Here is a 15,884-nt window from a genome sequence, read left to right on the forward strand (position 1 = left end):
ACAGAATGGTCGAGACCTGCGGGAAAAGAGGCCCAGCCTAGGCAAATGGTCTGGGGTCGTTGAGTCTGCAGAACCCTAGTGGCGATGAGGGGGCAGCAGCGGCCAGGAGAATGACCCAGGGCGATTCTCGGCCGGGCGCAGCATCCGCGAGCTACTGGGGCAAAAGATGCAAGTTGATTTTGGACGTCGGTGACGAGAGGTAGTTGAAGTGGCTGCGAGGGTCCTTGGCGAGACTCAGATGAGTCCCGATGAGGTTGTCGACCAGTTGAACAAGGTGCAGAAACCTCGTTCAACATGGGAGATGGGAGGAGACGTGGAACCGGTGCCCGTCTTTTCGACCAAGAGAAACGGCACGGCAGGCGGGGTGGGATATGGGTCTGGGTCACCCGGAGCACATGCCGTGCACCAGTTGTTTTTACTCAGTCTTCTTGTTCCTCGGAAGTGTGTCTTTCTTTCTTCGTCTCTGTCTCTCTGTCTCTCTCGCTCTCTCTTGATTTTTGGATTTATGGATCTCGATTTTGTCGGAGAGGAACGTGCGGTACCGCCGGTGCTGCGGGTGGACTCAAAGACTACACCGGGGGACGACAATGCCGACGAATGTTGTTTGTTGACTGCTAGACACCACCGGTAAAAACCGAGCGGAATGTGTGGTACACAGCCTTTCGGATTTGTGTGTGGAAACAGAAGGCTGGCGAAGATGCGGCAAGAGAGAAAAAAAAAATTGTATTTGATCGGAGTCGTGCCCGACTCCCCGTCACGGCGTTTGTCGAAGAGCAGTAACGCAACCTACGCACTCAGGAGCGGGAAGGAAGGGCTTAGACGAGGGCAACCAGAACGATAACGGCAACGGCAGCGACGCTCAAACCACGGACATATGCGACGACAGCAAGGCAAGAAGCTGAAGCTACCGAACAGCGGCAGTTGTGAATGCTTGCTTATGCGCCTTCGATACGAAGCGTTGGAAGAGAGATTGGTCCTGTACAGGAACCCTATACGCGATGCACAATTCCGATTTGCCCGAGAGAGAGGCCTGAAGGGGTGCAAGGGGACGCCGACACGGCCCAGCAGTGGTAAAGCGATGTTCTACTAGCAGGACCAGATCACGAAGCGGAGCCATGAGAGAGAGGACGTATGTTGATGAGTCTTTGCCCCGTTCCATGTCTTGGGGGGGCAGTTATGACCATAATATATGCAGAACTGACCGTTCGAGGCCGCAGGGAATCGCACGCTAGCAACAGCTAGGTTGGGACGACAGACTTGGCTCAAAATAAGTTTCACTGCTGCTGAGGCACCCGAACCCGAATCTAGACAAAGCGAACACGCTTGTCGGTGGTCATCGGCGCGGCGGCAACGGCAACGGCAACAGCAACCGTAGTGTGCCAACGATAGGTAGCGCGGCACAGATGGGTTGGTTGCGTTGAGAACACGGGTAGAACGAGATGAGATGCGCCATGTGTCTTGTGAGAGCGATACGATGCGATGGGTTGTGCCGCGCCCAAGCCCTTGGGGGGGTAAAATAAAGAGTCATTGGTTACCGTCCTCATCCCGTTCAGCCTGGGTTTCCAGAACAAAAGGAGACATTAGCTTACAAGGGTCTTGAGCTAGTTGACCAGGCCCATTAGTAAGGTGAGCGAGGTATCGAGGAGGCAATGTATGGATACATTAGATTTGTGCTTGAGGCGACCGCTCCACGTTGTTTTCCCCGCGACATGGCCTCACGCAACCTTCGCCTATTTAGGAACATACGCCAGAGTCGGTGGCTGTGTATGAGTGTGTGTGAGTGTGCGCGCGTGCGTGTAGGTATGTGTCTACGGATATGAGAGAGAAAGAGAGAGGGAGAGTGAGAGAGTGTGTGCGTGTATGTATGTGAGTGAATAGGTGAGTGAGGGTGAGCGTGTGTGTGGTAGAGACAGCGCAAGGAGGGCATGGATTGCTCCGGCCATCTGCAGTGTCTTCGTAGTTTACCTACCTTACCTTACAGATAGATTCCTTGCTTGGTCCAGCAGCCAGCTCCGCCGTGGCAAGGGTCAGCAGGAGGCAGAGACAAGACATTGGCGACGGTGACGGTGACGGAGACGGACGGTCACCAAGGTCCAGTTTCCTCCTGTCACCTCCCAGTCAGACAGGCCGGTCCGTCTCGCTCGATGAAATTTGCTGACGTGTGGGCGTGGATGGACGTGGATGGGCGTCTGCCGCGTCCTAACTCAGGTTGCAGGAAAGGTACGGAGTAGAGAGGTAAGGTTGTCGTCTGTCACTAGTACATAACCCGCTTTATCCTGGCGTTGAGCAGCATCCATTTGGTCGGAGCCGGTCCGGGGCCCTGCAACAGAAACAGGATAGCCCCTCCGCGGTAGCGAAGCGCCCAATGCGTGTGTAAGATGGTAAGGTATCGAGTCTCCCGCCAGTGGGCTAGTCGCCCATCCTTTCATTCCTGGGAGTGATGTGCAGCGTCTGATAGACACACATACAAAGTTGCAAGGGCAGATTGTTTAGTAGGCCTTTGACCATGTCTCTGATGCCGAGCCTGCGGAATAAGCTAGGTACTGGGGGAAAGCATGGGCGTACGGACACATCCCAGTATGTTTTAGTCAGTGCCGGGATAGACCCTTGATAGGATGGGAAGAAGAGGTAGACATCTGTAACAGATTGTTCAGTAAGTAGATGTACTGATGAGGGAGAATAGACGGGAGTGGGTGAGAAACAAAGAAAGAAAGGCCCGACGAGTGGGCAGTGGGCAGTGACGAGAGCCGTTTGGTCTTTTGGACGGGATCGAGGTGTAAGGTAGGTTGACAGATGGAGGGGGAAGAGACAAGACGGAAGCAATTCATTCCCCGCCAGCGTCCATTGTGTGTGCCCCTCTTTCGTTCGTTCGCCTGTCCCCGGGGGCACAGAGCACCCTCCTAGCCCGTTGCCATCCCTATTGAATGTAATTGAACAACAGGCTGAATGGACCTGTTGGGGCCCTATTCATCTTGGCTGCTCATGCGTGGCCTGTCGAACAGCCTTCTTTGATATCGCGGAAATCTTTTGACGTAGGACGGTGGAGGCGAAGCGAGGGTGTTAACCGTATATACTGCCGAGCTGCCCGAGAATCAATGCGCAAAAAGAACGCCACAACCTCTGCGTTTAATGAAGAGAGATAGAGAGAGAGAGAGAGAGAGAGAGAGAAAGAGAGAAAAAGCCATAAAAGTCCACGAGGTAGTTTGAGAAACGAAGGGAAGCCACTAACTGAGGGCGTACGACAAGCTGTCCGCTTTGGGCCGGGCCTCAGTTAATAAACCAAAGCTCAGCAGTGCAAGACAGGCGAGCCGGTGGTTTTTGGGGGGAAGACGAGGTTGGATTCGGGCCTCACTCAAAATACGTCACCCCATGCGGCCGTGACGTTGTGTGCACCCTGCATATTCTAGACGGCAAAAGAATTTAGCTACGTCACCTTGCTTGCTCCTGCCTGGAGCGCAAATAGAAAAAGGGGGCCGAAAAAAAGAGCCGTCCAGAAGGCGGCTTCTTCCCTGTGGGAGGAATGTTGCTGCAATGTCTCGTCTACCTTACCTCCCGGTGCACCCTGTGCTTACATAAATGAGGGCAAGAAGGAGAGGAGAGAAAATGTGGCTTGGACGGTGCAGGTGAGGTAAGCAGCCACTTCGTTTGAGGTATTCAGGTACTCTACGCAGTATACCTAAGGTAGTAGACGGCAGAGCATTCGTGAAGTACTCCGTATCTTCCTTGTAGAGGCAAGTAGGTAGGTAAGGTACGTCTAGCTAGTCCGGGCAGTCCAGTCGACACCTTCCCATCTCACCTTAAGGTAGGTCCTCCTTGTGGAGTACTCCGTACTCGAGGATAGAATTCAACATATTGTGCGGCATGCAAAGTGCCTCGGACATCAGACGACCCTTGAAAGTCGTGACCTACCGTGCGGCGTGCCTCATCTCTTGTGTGTGTTTTTTTTCTTCCTCGTGAAGCTCCAGACCTGAGGTGACTTCAAAAAGTGCCGCAGGGCCATCTACCCTCCCTCCCCTACGTCAACCTATGTACATGTACCTATCCAATTAGCGTGCTGTCGAATAGATGAGATGTGGGCAAGGCCCGCGAGGGGAGTCACTGGGAGGTTACTTTGCAGACAGGCAGTCGCGCACTCTCGCATTGTGTCCGTATTAATTGACCCTCTCTCGCGCTCTCGCGCGGCGGCCGAAACAAAGCGCCCCATGATCAAAAGCTGTGGAGCACAAGTCCGGGCCGTGCAAGCGTTCAAGCCTCCCAAGGATCCAAAGTCTCCCTCGCAATGTCTTGGGTTCCGACAAAATGTCGCTCCGGCTGGCCCCTCACGACCCAAAATTGCGATGCGTCTTCGGTGAGCGGGGGGAGGCCGGCGATGAGGGTGGACGGGAGTGTGAGTGGTCGGATCCCCTAGGCCGTCTGGTAGGGGGTGTGGGAGAAGGTTCCATCGGAGGGGGCCATCTCATCTGAATTGGATCTGAGCCAGATCTGCCTCTTCCTAATTGGGGCCAGCGTCCTCGCCCGCTCGCAACTCGGCCTCCAATGACCAAGAGCCCTACCTGACCTAGGGAACCAGCCCGCGCTAGCCTGCTGGTGTCACTATCCAGTCCTGTTCAACCCAGGTCCGGAATGGCTAGCGTGGCTTCTTATAAACTCTCCACTTCCATTGCCTGAGAAGTAAATCGCGAGAGTTGTTCAGGGCCTGCCTGCCATTGAGTTCCATCGACAGCACACGCACACACACCACATGTACCGAACACTTTCACTCCGACGGAACCTAGGTACTTGCCTGCCTTATCCGTCCTCACCTCCCGAATCGGAGAAGAACTTTCTACTTCACTTGCCTTACGTTCAGGTGCCTTAGGTTCAGTAGGTAGGAAGAAAATACCTTGGGGGCTTGCAGGGTTTCGTTGTGCTCCCCAGCATGTTCTCTGTCGGAATGAATGTACCTACATACATAGTATCCTAAGGTATTGTACACTGGCACTAGGTAGTAGACGTCCACGTCATCTTTCCTTGCCCAGACCAAGGTACCTTATGGACTTGTTTCCGCTCTAGAAGGAGCGCACCTCGGCTCTCAAGGCGAAGCGCCGGCTGTGCGTCGCTAATAGTGTCTTAGGTTGGAAGGGACGACCCGATATGCAAGGAAGGTGCGGATGGGATCGAGGGAAAGCACGGGTCAAAGACTTACATGTCACGCCTGCTCTTCTAGACTTCCTCTCCCTCTCTAGAGTTCCTTCCTTCAATCTCTTGTAATGGAAAGAGCGTCATTTGATGCGTGGTCATGCCTGCAAGCGGATAATTACTCCTGCGCATTGATTCACAGAGGATACTTTGTACCTAGAGACACAAGTACCTGCGTACGATTACATGGGATTTTTGTCGCATCGCGGCATGCGCATGCTCCGCTTGCATGATCCCTCTCCCCAAGCGTAGTTGGAGACTAGGGCCTGTACGGAGTACCGCAGTAGAGGCAAGGTTCAAGCGACAATTCCCACGAGGAGAGAAAGAGAACACTGCTGTCACTGCCTTTTTTAGCAGGCCTACATTCCTAGTATTCTACTGGAGTAGCCGCTTGTCGACTGTCGTATTCAACTGGAGGCTCCGGAGAGACGAGGGTCCGCTGCCGAAGTGAGGCAGTTGAGCAGGATGGGCCAGGTGTTTCCCATTTACGTACCTTACCGTGCTTTGCATACCTAATTACCTCTTAAGCCACCCTGTAACTTCTGAGAGGCCTTGAAAAGGCGGCGGGGTGTTATCTGACTCTGATCCGGTATCTGATAAAATGCTTCATCTCAAGACCACCCAAAGAAATGGGCGTGGTAAGACCCAGCCATGGCTATTATTACTTACCCTTGACATATGCTTGGCCCAGCGGAGGTTTCTCGCCTTTGAGTTGGCGGGACAGCTCCCCAATCTGCCTAGGTTGTCTCCCTGGGCTTTCAGCCTCTCAGTTCCCTCACGCCCTGTAGGCCTGTACTCGGTAAAGGTGCGCCAAAGCCGTAAGTCCGGTGATCTGTAACCGCCTGCCTCAGGTTATGGCATCCATCCCATGTAATCTCCTTGCTGACCAACATCTGTCGGGCCATCACAGGCTTATTGAGTACAGTAGGCAATGGGCAAGGTATCCATGCGTACCTGAATCCTGAGGCGCAATTGCTGGGGGCACCTTCACACGTTGGTTGGCTTAACCTTGAACGGATGATCAAGATATAGCGCGGTCTCTCAAGCTGACCAATAATCTCCGAGGCGCGGATCCTATCACCAGGGCATTGTAAGGTACCGGTGAATGCGTTCCGGGCACTGCAAACGTCTGATTGATCCATGACTCCCAACGTCTCCATCTATTTCGAATCCGAGAGAGCAAAGTATCTTTGTGCCATAGCTGAGGTATCCACGTACCTACGATACCTTCCTGGCCTCGAGCCCTCTTCCAACCCAAGTCCGAAATACAAACGGAGTAGACGAACGGAGATACCACCCTCTTTTCTCACTTCCCCATCACCCGTCATTCATCGATTCCACATTTCCGACTGCTGCTCCCCATGCCGACTGTTACACGATCCTGAATGCCTGACAGCTGCCGGAGCAAAATGGAAGGAGCTTCCATTCTGTCAGCGACCCAGCCGCTCGCAGTCGCCAGCCGCGCATCTTGCTTGCTCCTCGACCATTCATCGGGCGCCTTCTCGCCTCATCCCTCCCAAGCCTGACACCACTCCATCCTTGACACCATGTCTTCACGTCAATCCCCGGCTTGGCTTGCAGCACGCCGTGGCACAGCTGTCGACCGGATGCCATGATGAGCTGACACTGGCTGGGCAACCCCGTCCAACAACAGGACGGCCACGGATGACAAGTTTAACGCCGCATATCCGGAGGCTTTCGGGAACCGCAGTCCATTTCGCAGCAGCCCCTCTCGAATCCTACTCGCGTATCAGTACAACGATATCAGAGCGGAACTGCACGGGGGCTTTGCTTCTGGTCGATCCGGAGAAACGAACCCACTGTCGCTGCCACCAAATTTCTCAGCGGCTACCAATGACATACTGGGGCTCTGTTCTGGACGCCATTGCCTCAGCCTCATTCACGGCCGATTACCTACACAGCTCCATTGATGCTGCCGTGACTCAAGTCATCTTTGCTCCTGGCACTTAATCTTCGTCAATGAGACGCTCTATCTGGCTGTTCAGATGGCAACGTCAGCTTGGGACAAAGGTGTGTAGCCGAGTCGCTACAATTACTTGCTCGATATTGCTTTGATGCCGCTGACAACTGCTCGGCATAGCATTCATCTCAAACAACTCTCTGGTATCTCGTATAAGATTCACCATCTCAATTCGAGTCATGAGCATCCGAGCGCTACGCCATCGTCCACATTTTGCGGCTAGTAAATATCTTCGATGTCACATTCGTCGCCCTGCAACTAGGCATCTCAAGTTTACGGCAGCAGCAATGCCAAAGTCAACCCAGTATCGTTTTCCCATTCCGTGGAAGCAGGCATGGTAGCCTCCTCAAGCTACTGGGTTGGACGATACCTGCCTGGTGGATCTATATGGAAGACGATGCGCTATCGGCGGCTAGCACTTGGCAAAATCCAGATACCGAGAGATTCACGTCCAGTGTTGGGTCCAGGCCTAGACTCTCTCTCCCCGCCCTCGCTTCGAAGTGCCAAAGGTGAAATAGTCACTTCCGAAGTTGTGGTTTGGCTCATCGGCTTAGAAGCAAGCTAGCCTTTTGGCAGACCGCCGTCGACCGCCTCCCAACGCCAACCAGCGCCATCAGCCCCAACAAAACCCTCCCCTTTTCTCACCCGATCCGGCAAGTGCACCAAGCATGCGAGACCACCGCCATTGTGGTTCGTTGGAGTCACTGGAGAGGCTCTCGTCAGCCCTACGTCCACGCACGGAACGCTTCTTTGGAATCAGAGACAATGTCGAGCAGAAGTTCTGCCACTACCGATAGCTATATGTCCTAGCGCGTGCTCGCTAACTGAAGGCGTCGCCATCACTTGGGCGGGTACTTCAGCCGATCCTCTGCACCCGGACTTGATAATCCGGGCTTGCTCAGTAATCACCTTGGTTGTCAAAGAGTACCCGGTCCTTGATCGAGCTTATTCTCCAGGGTTCAAACACAAGACGGGCCGGGATTGCACTGGAACCACTGGATAACATTAGCAGCTGCGCGCGGGGCGGTCACTTCTTGCTCTGATCTTCAAACTCTCATCATCTGCGCCCTGGGAGGCAGCCTCGATTGGCTGCTGTTTTCAGTTCTGGTCCCAGATTTGAACCGCTGTCAAATGCTTCAAGCTAGCCAATGACTACCGGTTCCATGTGGTCGGCGCGACCTGCATGTTCGCTATTGAGCTGAAGTAAACAGGTTGCGACCCTGTTGAAACACAAAGCCATGACAGGGGCCAAGACGAAGCCACTTGTTTCGGCGAAAGTCAGCTGTATTGAGTCACCTCAGCTTCATTGGGGAAATGCCCCTCAAGTAGCGTTGACTATCGCTCTTTCTAGCGACTGTTATTGGGGCATTCCGTGTCCTCCGGCCTAACGTTCTAGCAAAAGACCCCTAGAAAAGTCAATGCAATCTGACACACGCTCAGCCAGACCAGCGTATGGAAGGAGAGTAAGATGGGTTGTAGCACGTTTTGACCGCTTTTGACTGTGCTAACCAGACTAGCGTGTCCGTAGTCATTCATGTCTCTTCTGTTCCTCGGGCTCAGAAATCAGATTCGACTGTCTCATTAGCAGAACGCGCTTGGACGCCCAGCCGTTGGTTCATAGTGGACGTGCCATTGCGGGTGGATCATCAACACCTTCTCTCCTAGCGGGAAGAAGTGGGGGTTAAACGACAACCCCTGCTCGAACCGATCCTCTACTAAATCCCCGGATCGTGCGCCGAGCATATCATCCTCTCGATCGCGGTCGTTGTGTCCGTCATCGGGCCTTACGGATACAATTCACAACCCCTCCCGAGAAAGAATGCTGGAGCCTGAGCCACCATATCTTGGCAAGAGTCCGAACACGCGGAGACAGTCGATCGCATCTTGCCGTTCGTACCCAATGGAGCGGCACTTTTGAGGTGATCTCGTTTGCTGCGCGGTATACCGGTACTTCTTCTGGCCTCGTAGCAGCTTTTGCCCTCGCCATCGCGCAACCAGACTGAGAAAGACTGCATTCCTAGCGCATGATATCGTGCACCATCGATGCATATCTATGAACGAAGCTCAATCTGGAGTAAAGACATCCGGGAGTCACAACGAAGAGCTTGTGCGGAGATTGGCGGAGTTCTCCCTGATCGATATGGTTTTATTGCACTGTGCTGTTGATCCCTCTGAGCATGGATTTCGATATTCGATTCACGGAAGCGTTGCTTCTGAATTACGACCTCATTGCCTATGGGCTTTTCGACACCGACCTTCCAGATCGAGACACCGGGAAATAGGAGATATCTGGCGTCAACTGGAGAATGGTTCCCACATCGCGCCCGATATGGCCAGTTATTGATTAATATTTTTCAGTATCTGTATCCGTACCTGAGCACCAATTCCTTCCGATTCCTGAGCCTTCAATGATGCGGGGTCGCCGCGGGGAAACGACTATCAAAAGGTATCGGCTGTCTCAGTTCGCGTGCTTCAAACGATTCAGTTGCCAAAATCTGCCTCCTCAGACCTCAAGAGGTTTTACTTACCACCCTGGCGGCCTGTTACAACGACCCGATCCGCCTCATCCCGCTAGAGTTCACACCTGTCTCGATATTGGTCACTTCTCACTTTCTACAGTTCGACAATGTACTGGTACAAGACTGCCTCGCCTAGCGGTCATTCCTTTACGGCCATAGTCAAGTGTCAAACGTGTTAGTGGCATGCGGCGGAACACCAGTCGGCGGTGTGCCAGTTCTGCCCGTCAAGCATCATGGGCCGGTCGAAGATGCAAATCGCACCATAGCTCTCGTTGTTAGGAAAACAATGATTCCACATCTATCAACCCCATCTCTGCTGTGGAGACATGGCCGGGAGCGGTCCAGCATCCCAGCGTCTACGGAGTACGGTATGCCGGAATGCAATTCTTTTCCCTTTCCAACCCCAACGAGCCTGTCATCCCCGTGCCTCTCGTCAGGTGGAGAATAGTCACGTATCCATGTCTGCTTAGTTTCGAGGCGCATGCGGGCGCATGGGGGCTGGCAAGTCAGACGTGGAGTTCCTGGCGATGGAGATCCATCGATGGATTTGGGAAGCCGAGGCCTAGGCTGCGTACGTATACAACTCCGACGTCGTCCAACCAGCTCCAACAAACAGGTGGTCGGTCCGCCTTACTACTTTGGTATGTAAGTTCAACTTGATCAGAGGAAAAGATCAACAGGCCGCGCTCAAAGTATCAGGGCTCCAGCTTTGCTCTTTTTAGGTTTCACTGTTGACTAGGTATTTGCTGCATTTTGCCGGAGTCTCCATCATAGTTCGAGGCCCTCTTGTTAACCTGGGAAGTCTGGACCGCTCACAACTCGAAGGCTAAATCCTCGTCCACATCTAATCCACAACCACACACTACTTGCTACCATGTGGCATTTCAACTTTTGCTAGTGCCAAACGTTTGGCGATGAGCTGTCAATACTACGTCAGAAAGCACTTTCCTAATCAGCGATTCCGCCGATCGGGTGCATAGACTCACCTCACCGCACGTCACCGGTCCGTACTTTGCCGGGCTACTCTCATCAATGCAGGTCGGAAGGACGCCAAGCTCCTGGTCGAAATTGAATCCTGTTTTATTGCGAGACAATTGATCAGTGAAAAGGGAACCAGAAGGTGGGCATCATCCTCCAAGTTTATGACCTCATGATGAAAAGGAGAATCTCTTACCAAAGAAGAAGGGCATGGAGATCCTGTCCTCTCTGCCGTGCTGCACGACGCGGTGTACAGTCGACTTGAGCCTATCGTTTGTCATTCTCATGAAGAAGTCACCAATGTTAACAACAAACGTGCCGCGGATCGGCGGCGCCCACATCCATTCCCCCGCACTGTTGAGCACTTGCAGTCCTCGGTGACTGTCTTGCCACAGAAGAGTCAAGATTTGCAAGTCCGTGTGCGCGCCGACGCCGACCTCGTCCGGGTCCTGGATCCGCTCGTCCCCGTGACCGGGATAAAAATTTATTGCGAAGTCACCGCCGGGGTAGGTAGTGAGTGAATCGAAATAATCTTCCGGCAGGTCGAGGGCCAGAGCAATGACACGGATAAGACGGCGGGAGAGGGCCAGGCACTCGCGCCAGTGCGCCAACACTGTGGCCTTGAAATCCGGAAGGACGGCAGAGTCGCCATCGTCAGTCCACTCAAAGTCCTCCCGAGGTAAATGCGCTCTGACGTTCACAGGAACCTGGTCGAGCCGGTTCTCGTGGAGAGGATCGAAATCGGGTTCATAATGACAGAGGAAGGCCTCTTTCCTATCTTTGGTCTCGCCCGGGTTGGCCTGCCGCTCCCGGAAGCCGGTGTACCCGTAGGCCGATGTGTTGGAGGTGAGCTTTCGCTTTTCCTTCTCGGGAAGCTTGAAGAACCTAATTTCGAGTAAGCTCAGATGTCTCCGGAAACGTATCCGCATGGTCTGCAAAAGGATTCGGATTAAGTGACACGGTGAGTGGGCGAGCCTACTTACTCTCTTCCCTTTTGATGCGCCGCTTCGATCACTTGCTCGGGAATGCCGTGATTCTTGATATAAAAGAACCCGCTGTTTTTGGCAGCACTCAAAATCTCCAGGGCAATCGCTTTGCGTTCTTCAAAGTCGCCTGTGAGCCCGCTCAAGTCGATGATGGGCACGTCGTCGAGGGTGCAGTCTTTAGGTGGGCTCGTGGACACCAGCCTGTAAGTCGGCCCATCAAAAGTATTGAGCACGACCTTCTTCTTTCCCGTGGGAACAGTTTCGACTGCGGTTGCTGCGGTCATTTCGGAAAGCACTTTATCTACAGCCTGAGCCTCTGGAGCGCCACGATCTTCAAAGCGATCAGTATCAAAATGATATTTAGTCGAACAATATCGTGATTTTGGTGCACCTGTATCCCCCAATGCCGGCAATGCGACATGTCAGAGTGGGGGTAATGATCTGCTATATATAAAACCTCAATACCTGAAGCTGACGTTACACGACTCAACATTTTACTGCCGCCACTATTGAACTCCTTACATGCTGTCGAAGATTATCCTCAGGATAAGGTAAGGTGCTGAGATAAGGTTATCACCTATCCGTCGATTTCCGGTTATTTCCTTCCCCAATCGCGCTGCCCCGCTACGTGGGTCTCCACATGAGCCAACACATAAAGGGCCACTGTCATCCGGCTATCTCCTGTTCCGTCCGATCACCAACGATCACCTACCAACACTTTTTTCTCCGTTCCCTTCATTCGGAACGAAACAACTTGCTTGCAACTATATCGCATCCGGCCCATCTCCCGAAAGCTGGAAGGTTATGAGGTGGGTAATCGATTAAGCGGACCGAGGCAGGATATGCACGCCGGAGCCGAAACGCCAAGCGTGCGACGGCGCAGGTTGAGCGACGACAGCCGACGGGATGTGGTGGGGATGGAGGAGTCGAGCCGGAAGAGAAAGAGGCGGATCCTCTCCTGTGACACGTGCCGGAGGCAGAAGTGTCGGTGTGAACTCGACGAGGATTCCGAGGCGTGCGCGAGGTGTCGTTCGTTGAGGTAAGTTGATGATCGGCGCTCCGGGTTGTTGTTGGTTTGATAAGTTGTCGCTCGAGCTATTCGCGTTTCCTCATTGCAACCGTTACGAGGGCTCCCCATTACAACATGAGAATCCGACCAATTGGAAGAGAAGTTTCAGAGGAGCTGATGAATGTAGAATTACTTGCACATGGAACGACAGCGGCGATACCCATTCAGTTTCTTCGCGCGAACCGCCGGCCAAACTTGATGTGGAGGGAAGGTATGAATCCCATGACTTGAAATATTCCCCTGGTCCACTGGTTTTATACCATTTGCCTAATACGGCAATACTTACGAAACCAAAGCGCTAACTGACTTTCCATCGGCAGGTTCCGAAGCCTAGAAGCGTCTATAGTAGACCTCAAGGCAACGGTGCAGGCGCTAGCATCGGGCAGCCGGCCAGAAGTGAGACGGGCGTTGGCAACGGGGCGCCAAGAGAGACTCCATCAACCGCAGCAGCAATATTCACCGGCCGACAAGAGTGTTGTCGACGATCACGATTCTGAAAAGGCCAGGGAAAACGAGGACGTCGAGCCAGGAGACCGACATGTTTACTTATCTCCAGCAGAAGTTGTCCGAAAAGTTGGAAGCCAACTGAGTGGAGGTTATCGAAGGACATTCGATGTCCAAGCTGATGTCGTTTCGTCAGGTATTTTGGACGACAAGACGGCTCGTGATTTGGTTGCAGAGTGAGTTCTTTCATTCAACGTTGCCTCAAGTACTTTGGACATGAGCTTGGTTAGGAAGGAAAAAGAAACCACTATGCATGTTAGAATTCGGGTGGGCGAATCATGTTTCGCCAACATGTTTGTCACAACTACGTTGTCGTATTGGCAACTAGCTAACATTTTGCTAATCCGCGATACATAGGTTCGTCAGTCGAAGGCGGAATACCCTCCTAATCAACAGCGAAGTCGACCTCGCCCCAAAGAACAGGGACCTCCGGCACGCCTCGCCCTTTTTACACGATGCCTGCTGTCTGCACGCGATGCGCTTTTCCGAGCACAGCTCGTCGGTACTACACCGCCGTGTGTTTGAGCACGTGCGCCTACAGATGGGTCAGCTAATGATTGCGAGCCCGTTGCCTTTGGAAGAGTTGACAGGCATCATGATTATGGCTTTATGGGCTTCAGCACCATCGGTACGTTGTACCATACATGGCCATTGAGATCCATAAACGTGGAAACAGGAAGAAATCAGTAAACAAGATATTTGGGTGCAGATTGACTGATGCAAAACAAAAAACAGGGGCCGGAATACATCGACAGCTGGTTGGTGAGCGGACATTGTGCGCAACAGGCTATGTTGAGCATCAACTTCTCGGAAGTCTTGTCGCGGACAAAATTAAGGACATCGACGGATGAGGACCAGAGGGTCATGCGACTTTGGGCCAACACGTGCTTGGTAAATCTCCAGTGAGTCTCCCCTGCCATGGTTAATGTTTTGATTTATCAAAGGGAATGAATTAGATCTGGAAAAAGGAAGATGGACGTTGTTGGAACGGGATCTACAATACTGATTGTAGAACCAACCAACACATTAAGAATATTGCTAATGCCGATCAATATGCAGTTGGGCCGCGACCACTAGTCGACCAGCAACCGTACCGGCTGCATACCTTCTGCAGTGCAAGCTTCTACTCAACTTTGAGAAGCCGACAATGCTCGATGCCATGGTCTACGCCGAGATCATGCTTTACATGATCCTACAAGACAAGTTTGCGCAACGATCTTACTTAGGAAGCGACGGCACATGTGAAGAGCTCTCGACGTGGAAGACGAGGTGGAATTACCTATTTGGTAAGTACCGAACGCAGCTGGTCCCCACGACGCGACGACGTACATTCAAAGATAAGGCGCCGACCACGACATGTCCATCAATTGTAATGCTAGCAGGCATCATGGTACAAGCTGACGTATCGATTGAACAGATCTTCCGGCCGCATCCACATTGAGGATAAGTTACTCAATAGCGTGGCTCATCCTCGCCCGGCGTTCACTCGAACACGATCAAGCCACCTCGGATCAAGACTCCTTGTCCAGCTCACCGAGACTTGCTCCGGCCGATGCGCGAGCGGATAGACGACAGAGAAACGCGGATCCGCAAAGCCCTCCCGACATGACGCAGTCGCGCGTGCGAGCCTTTGCGACAGACGTCGTCAGGGCCTTTGTCGACATGCCCGGTTCCCGCGCAGAGGAGCTGCCCGAGTTCCACCGCCTGTGTGTCGCATACGCGATGCTCATCATCTCCAAGTATGAGCAGAGATCTTCCTTACTTGAAGGTGATGGTGCGGGCGTGGGCGAGGGTGACGATGCGGTGTTGGAACTCCTCCGCGCGGCACAGAGGCACAACGGCGTCCGAGGGAACAGCGCACCGTCTGCGATTCAATTCGGCCTAGAGAGGGCTTTGAAAAAAGTAGCGGAGAGGACGGAAGCCCGCGCTGGTAGCACAGCCGGAACTACTGCCGGGGGCGACGGCCATGGGTTGCCGGAAGTGGGAGTGTCATTTGTGAGGAGTGGAAGCCTTCGGGGTCCGTCGGCCGTGGCCGCAGCCGCGACGGCAACACCGACTTGGACACATCATCATCAGGACAATGCACCGGGACAAAATAACCATAATCCATCTTCTTTTACAGGAGCGACGCTGGTCCCGGAGTTTGACGGGTCGCTCTCCCTGGAGACAATGGATATCTTCTTCAGCGGCGGCCACCTTGGGCTCGGCGACCACTCATTCTTTTGACGTCGCGACTTCGCGCGTCCGTAAAAGTAAGGCCGCTGGGTTGAATAAAACATGCTTGGAAATAGGGAAATACATAAAAGAAAGAAAATCATGAGCGTGGTTGTGGCAAGAATTTCAAGCAATGACAGTCGCAGTTGCACACCTTTGTTCTTCTCGCCCAACCCTTTGTCTTCTTCCCGGACCGGCTTCGGCTCCGGAAACGACGCACAACGCCCAGATCTCACCACAGAAATCGCTCTGTTCCTCATATATCGAGCGAGTTCCATTGGTAAATCTGATTCGTTCTTTTGGAAGAACGTTTGCAACCTGTAAGTAATGGCGTCACTCAATACCTACGCAAAAGCAAATAGTGACTGGGGGTTGTGTTCCGCCGTTTTGTCGTGATTATTTGATTTCCAAAGACTCTCAATACTGAGACATTGGAGAAATTGGCGCAACTCTCT

At 53.1% G+C, this 15,884-nt stretch overlaps 3 protein-coding genes across 3 annotated transcripts; 2 read left to right on the top strand and 1 right to left on the bottom strand.

Moving 5' to 3' along the window:
• Nucleotides 1-5,779: 5,779 nt before the first annotated feature.
• Nucleotides 5,780-6,016, top strand: CABS01_12588 (uncharacterized protein; the record flags this gene model as incomplete). The annotated part of the gene is made up of 1 exon (XM_060545941.1): nt 5,780-6,016. The coding sequence occupies one exon, from the start codon at nt 5,780-5,782 to the stop codon at nt 6,014-6,016; it is 237 nt and encodes a 78-aa protein (XP_060396476.1).
• Nucleotides 6,017-10,540: 4,524 nt separating this feature from the next.
• On the bottom strand, nt 10,541-12,031 carry CABS01_12589 (2OG-Fe(II)oxygenase; the record flags this gene model as incomplete). Its single annotated transcript, XM_060545942.1, has 4 exons — nt 10,541-10,597; nt 10,665-10,753; nt 10,853-11,541; nt 11,640-12,031. Coding segments are annotated over 4 exons (1,227 nt in total), but the record flags the coding sequence as incomplete, so codon positions are not given.
• A 453-nt stretch (nt 12,032-12,484) lies between these two features.
• On the top strand, nt 12,485-15,441 carry CABS01_12590 (uncharacterized protein; the record flags this gene model as incomplete). The annotated part of the gene is made up of 7 exons (XM_060545943.1): nt 12,485-12,681; nt 12,863-12,922; nt 13,032-13,391; nt 13,573-13,843; nt 13,951-14,117; nt 14,275-14,501; nt 14,633-15,441. 7 exons carry the CDS (start codon nt 12,485-12,487, stop codon nt 15,439-15,441), a joined length of 2,091 nt encoding a protein of 696 aa, XP_060396478.1.
• Nucleotides 15,442-15,884: the final 443 nt, after the last annotated feature.

This window comes from Colletotrichum abscissum (assembly GCF_030869225.1).
Source record: "Colletotrichum abscissum strain IMI 504890 chromosome Unknown Scaffold_38.1, whole genome shotgun sequence".
Taxonomy (NCBI): domain Eukaryota; kingdom Fungi; phylum Ascomycota; class Sordariomycetes; order Glomerellales; family Glomerellaceae; genus Colletotrichum; species Colletotrichum abscissum.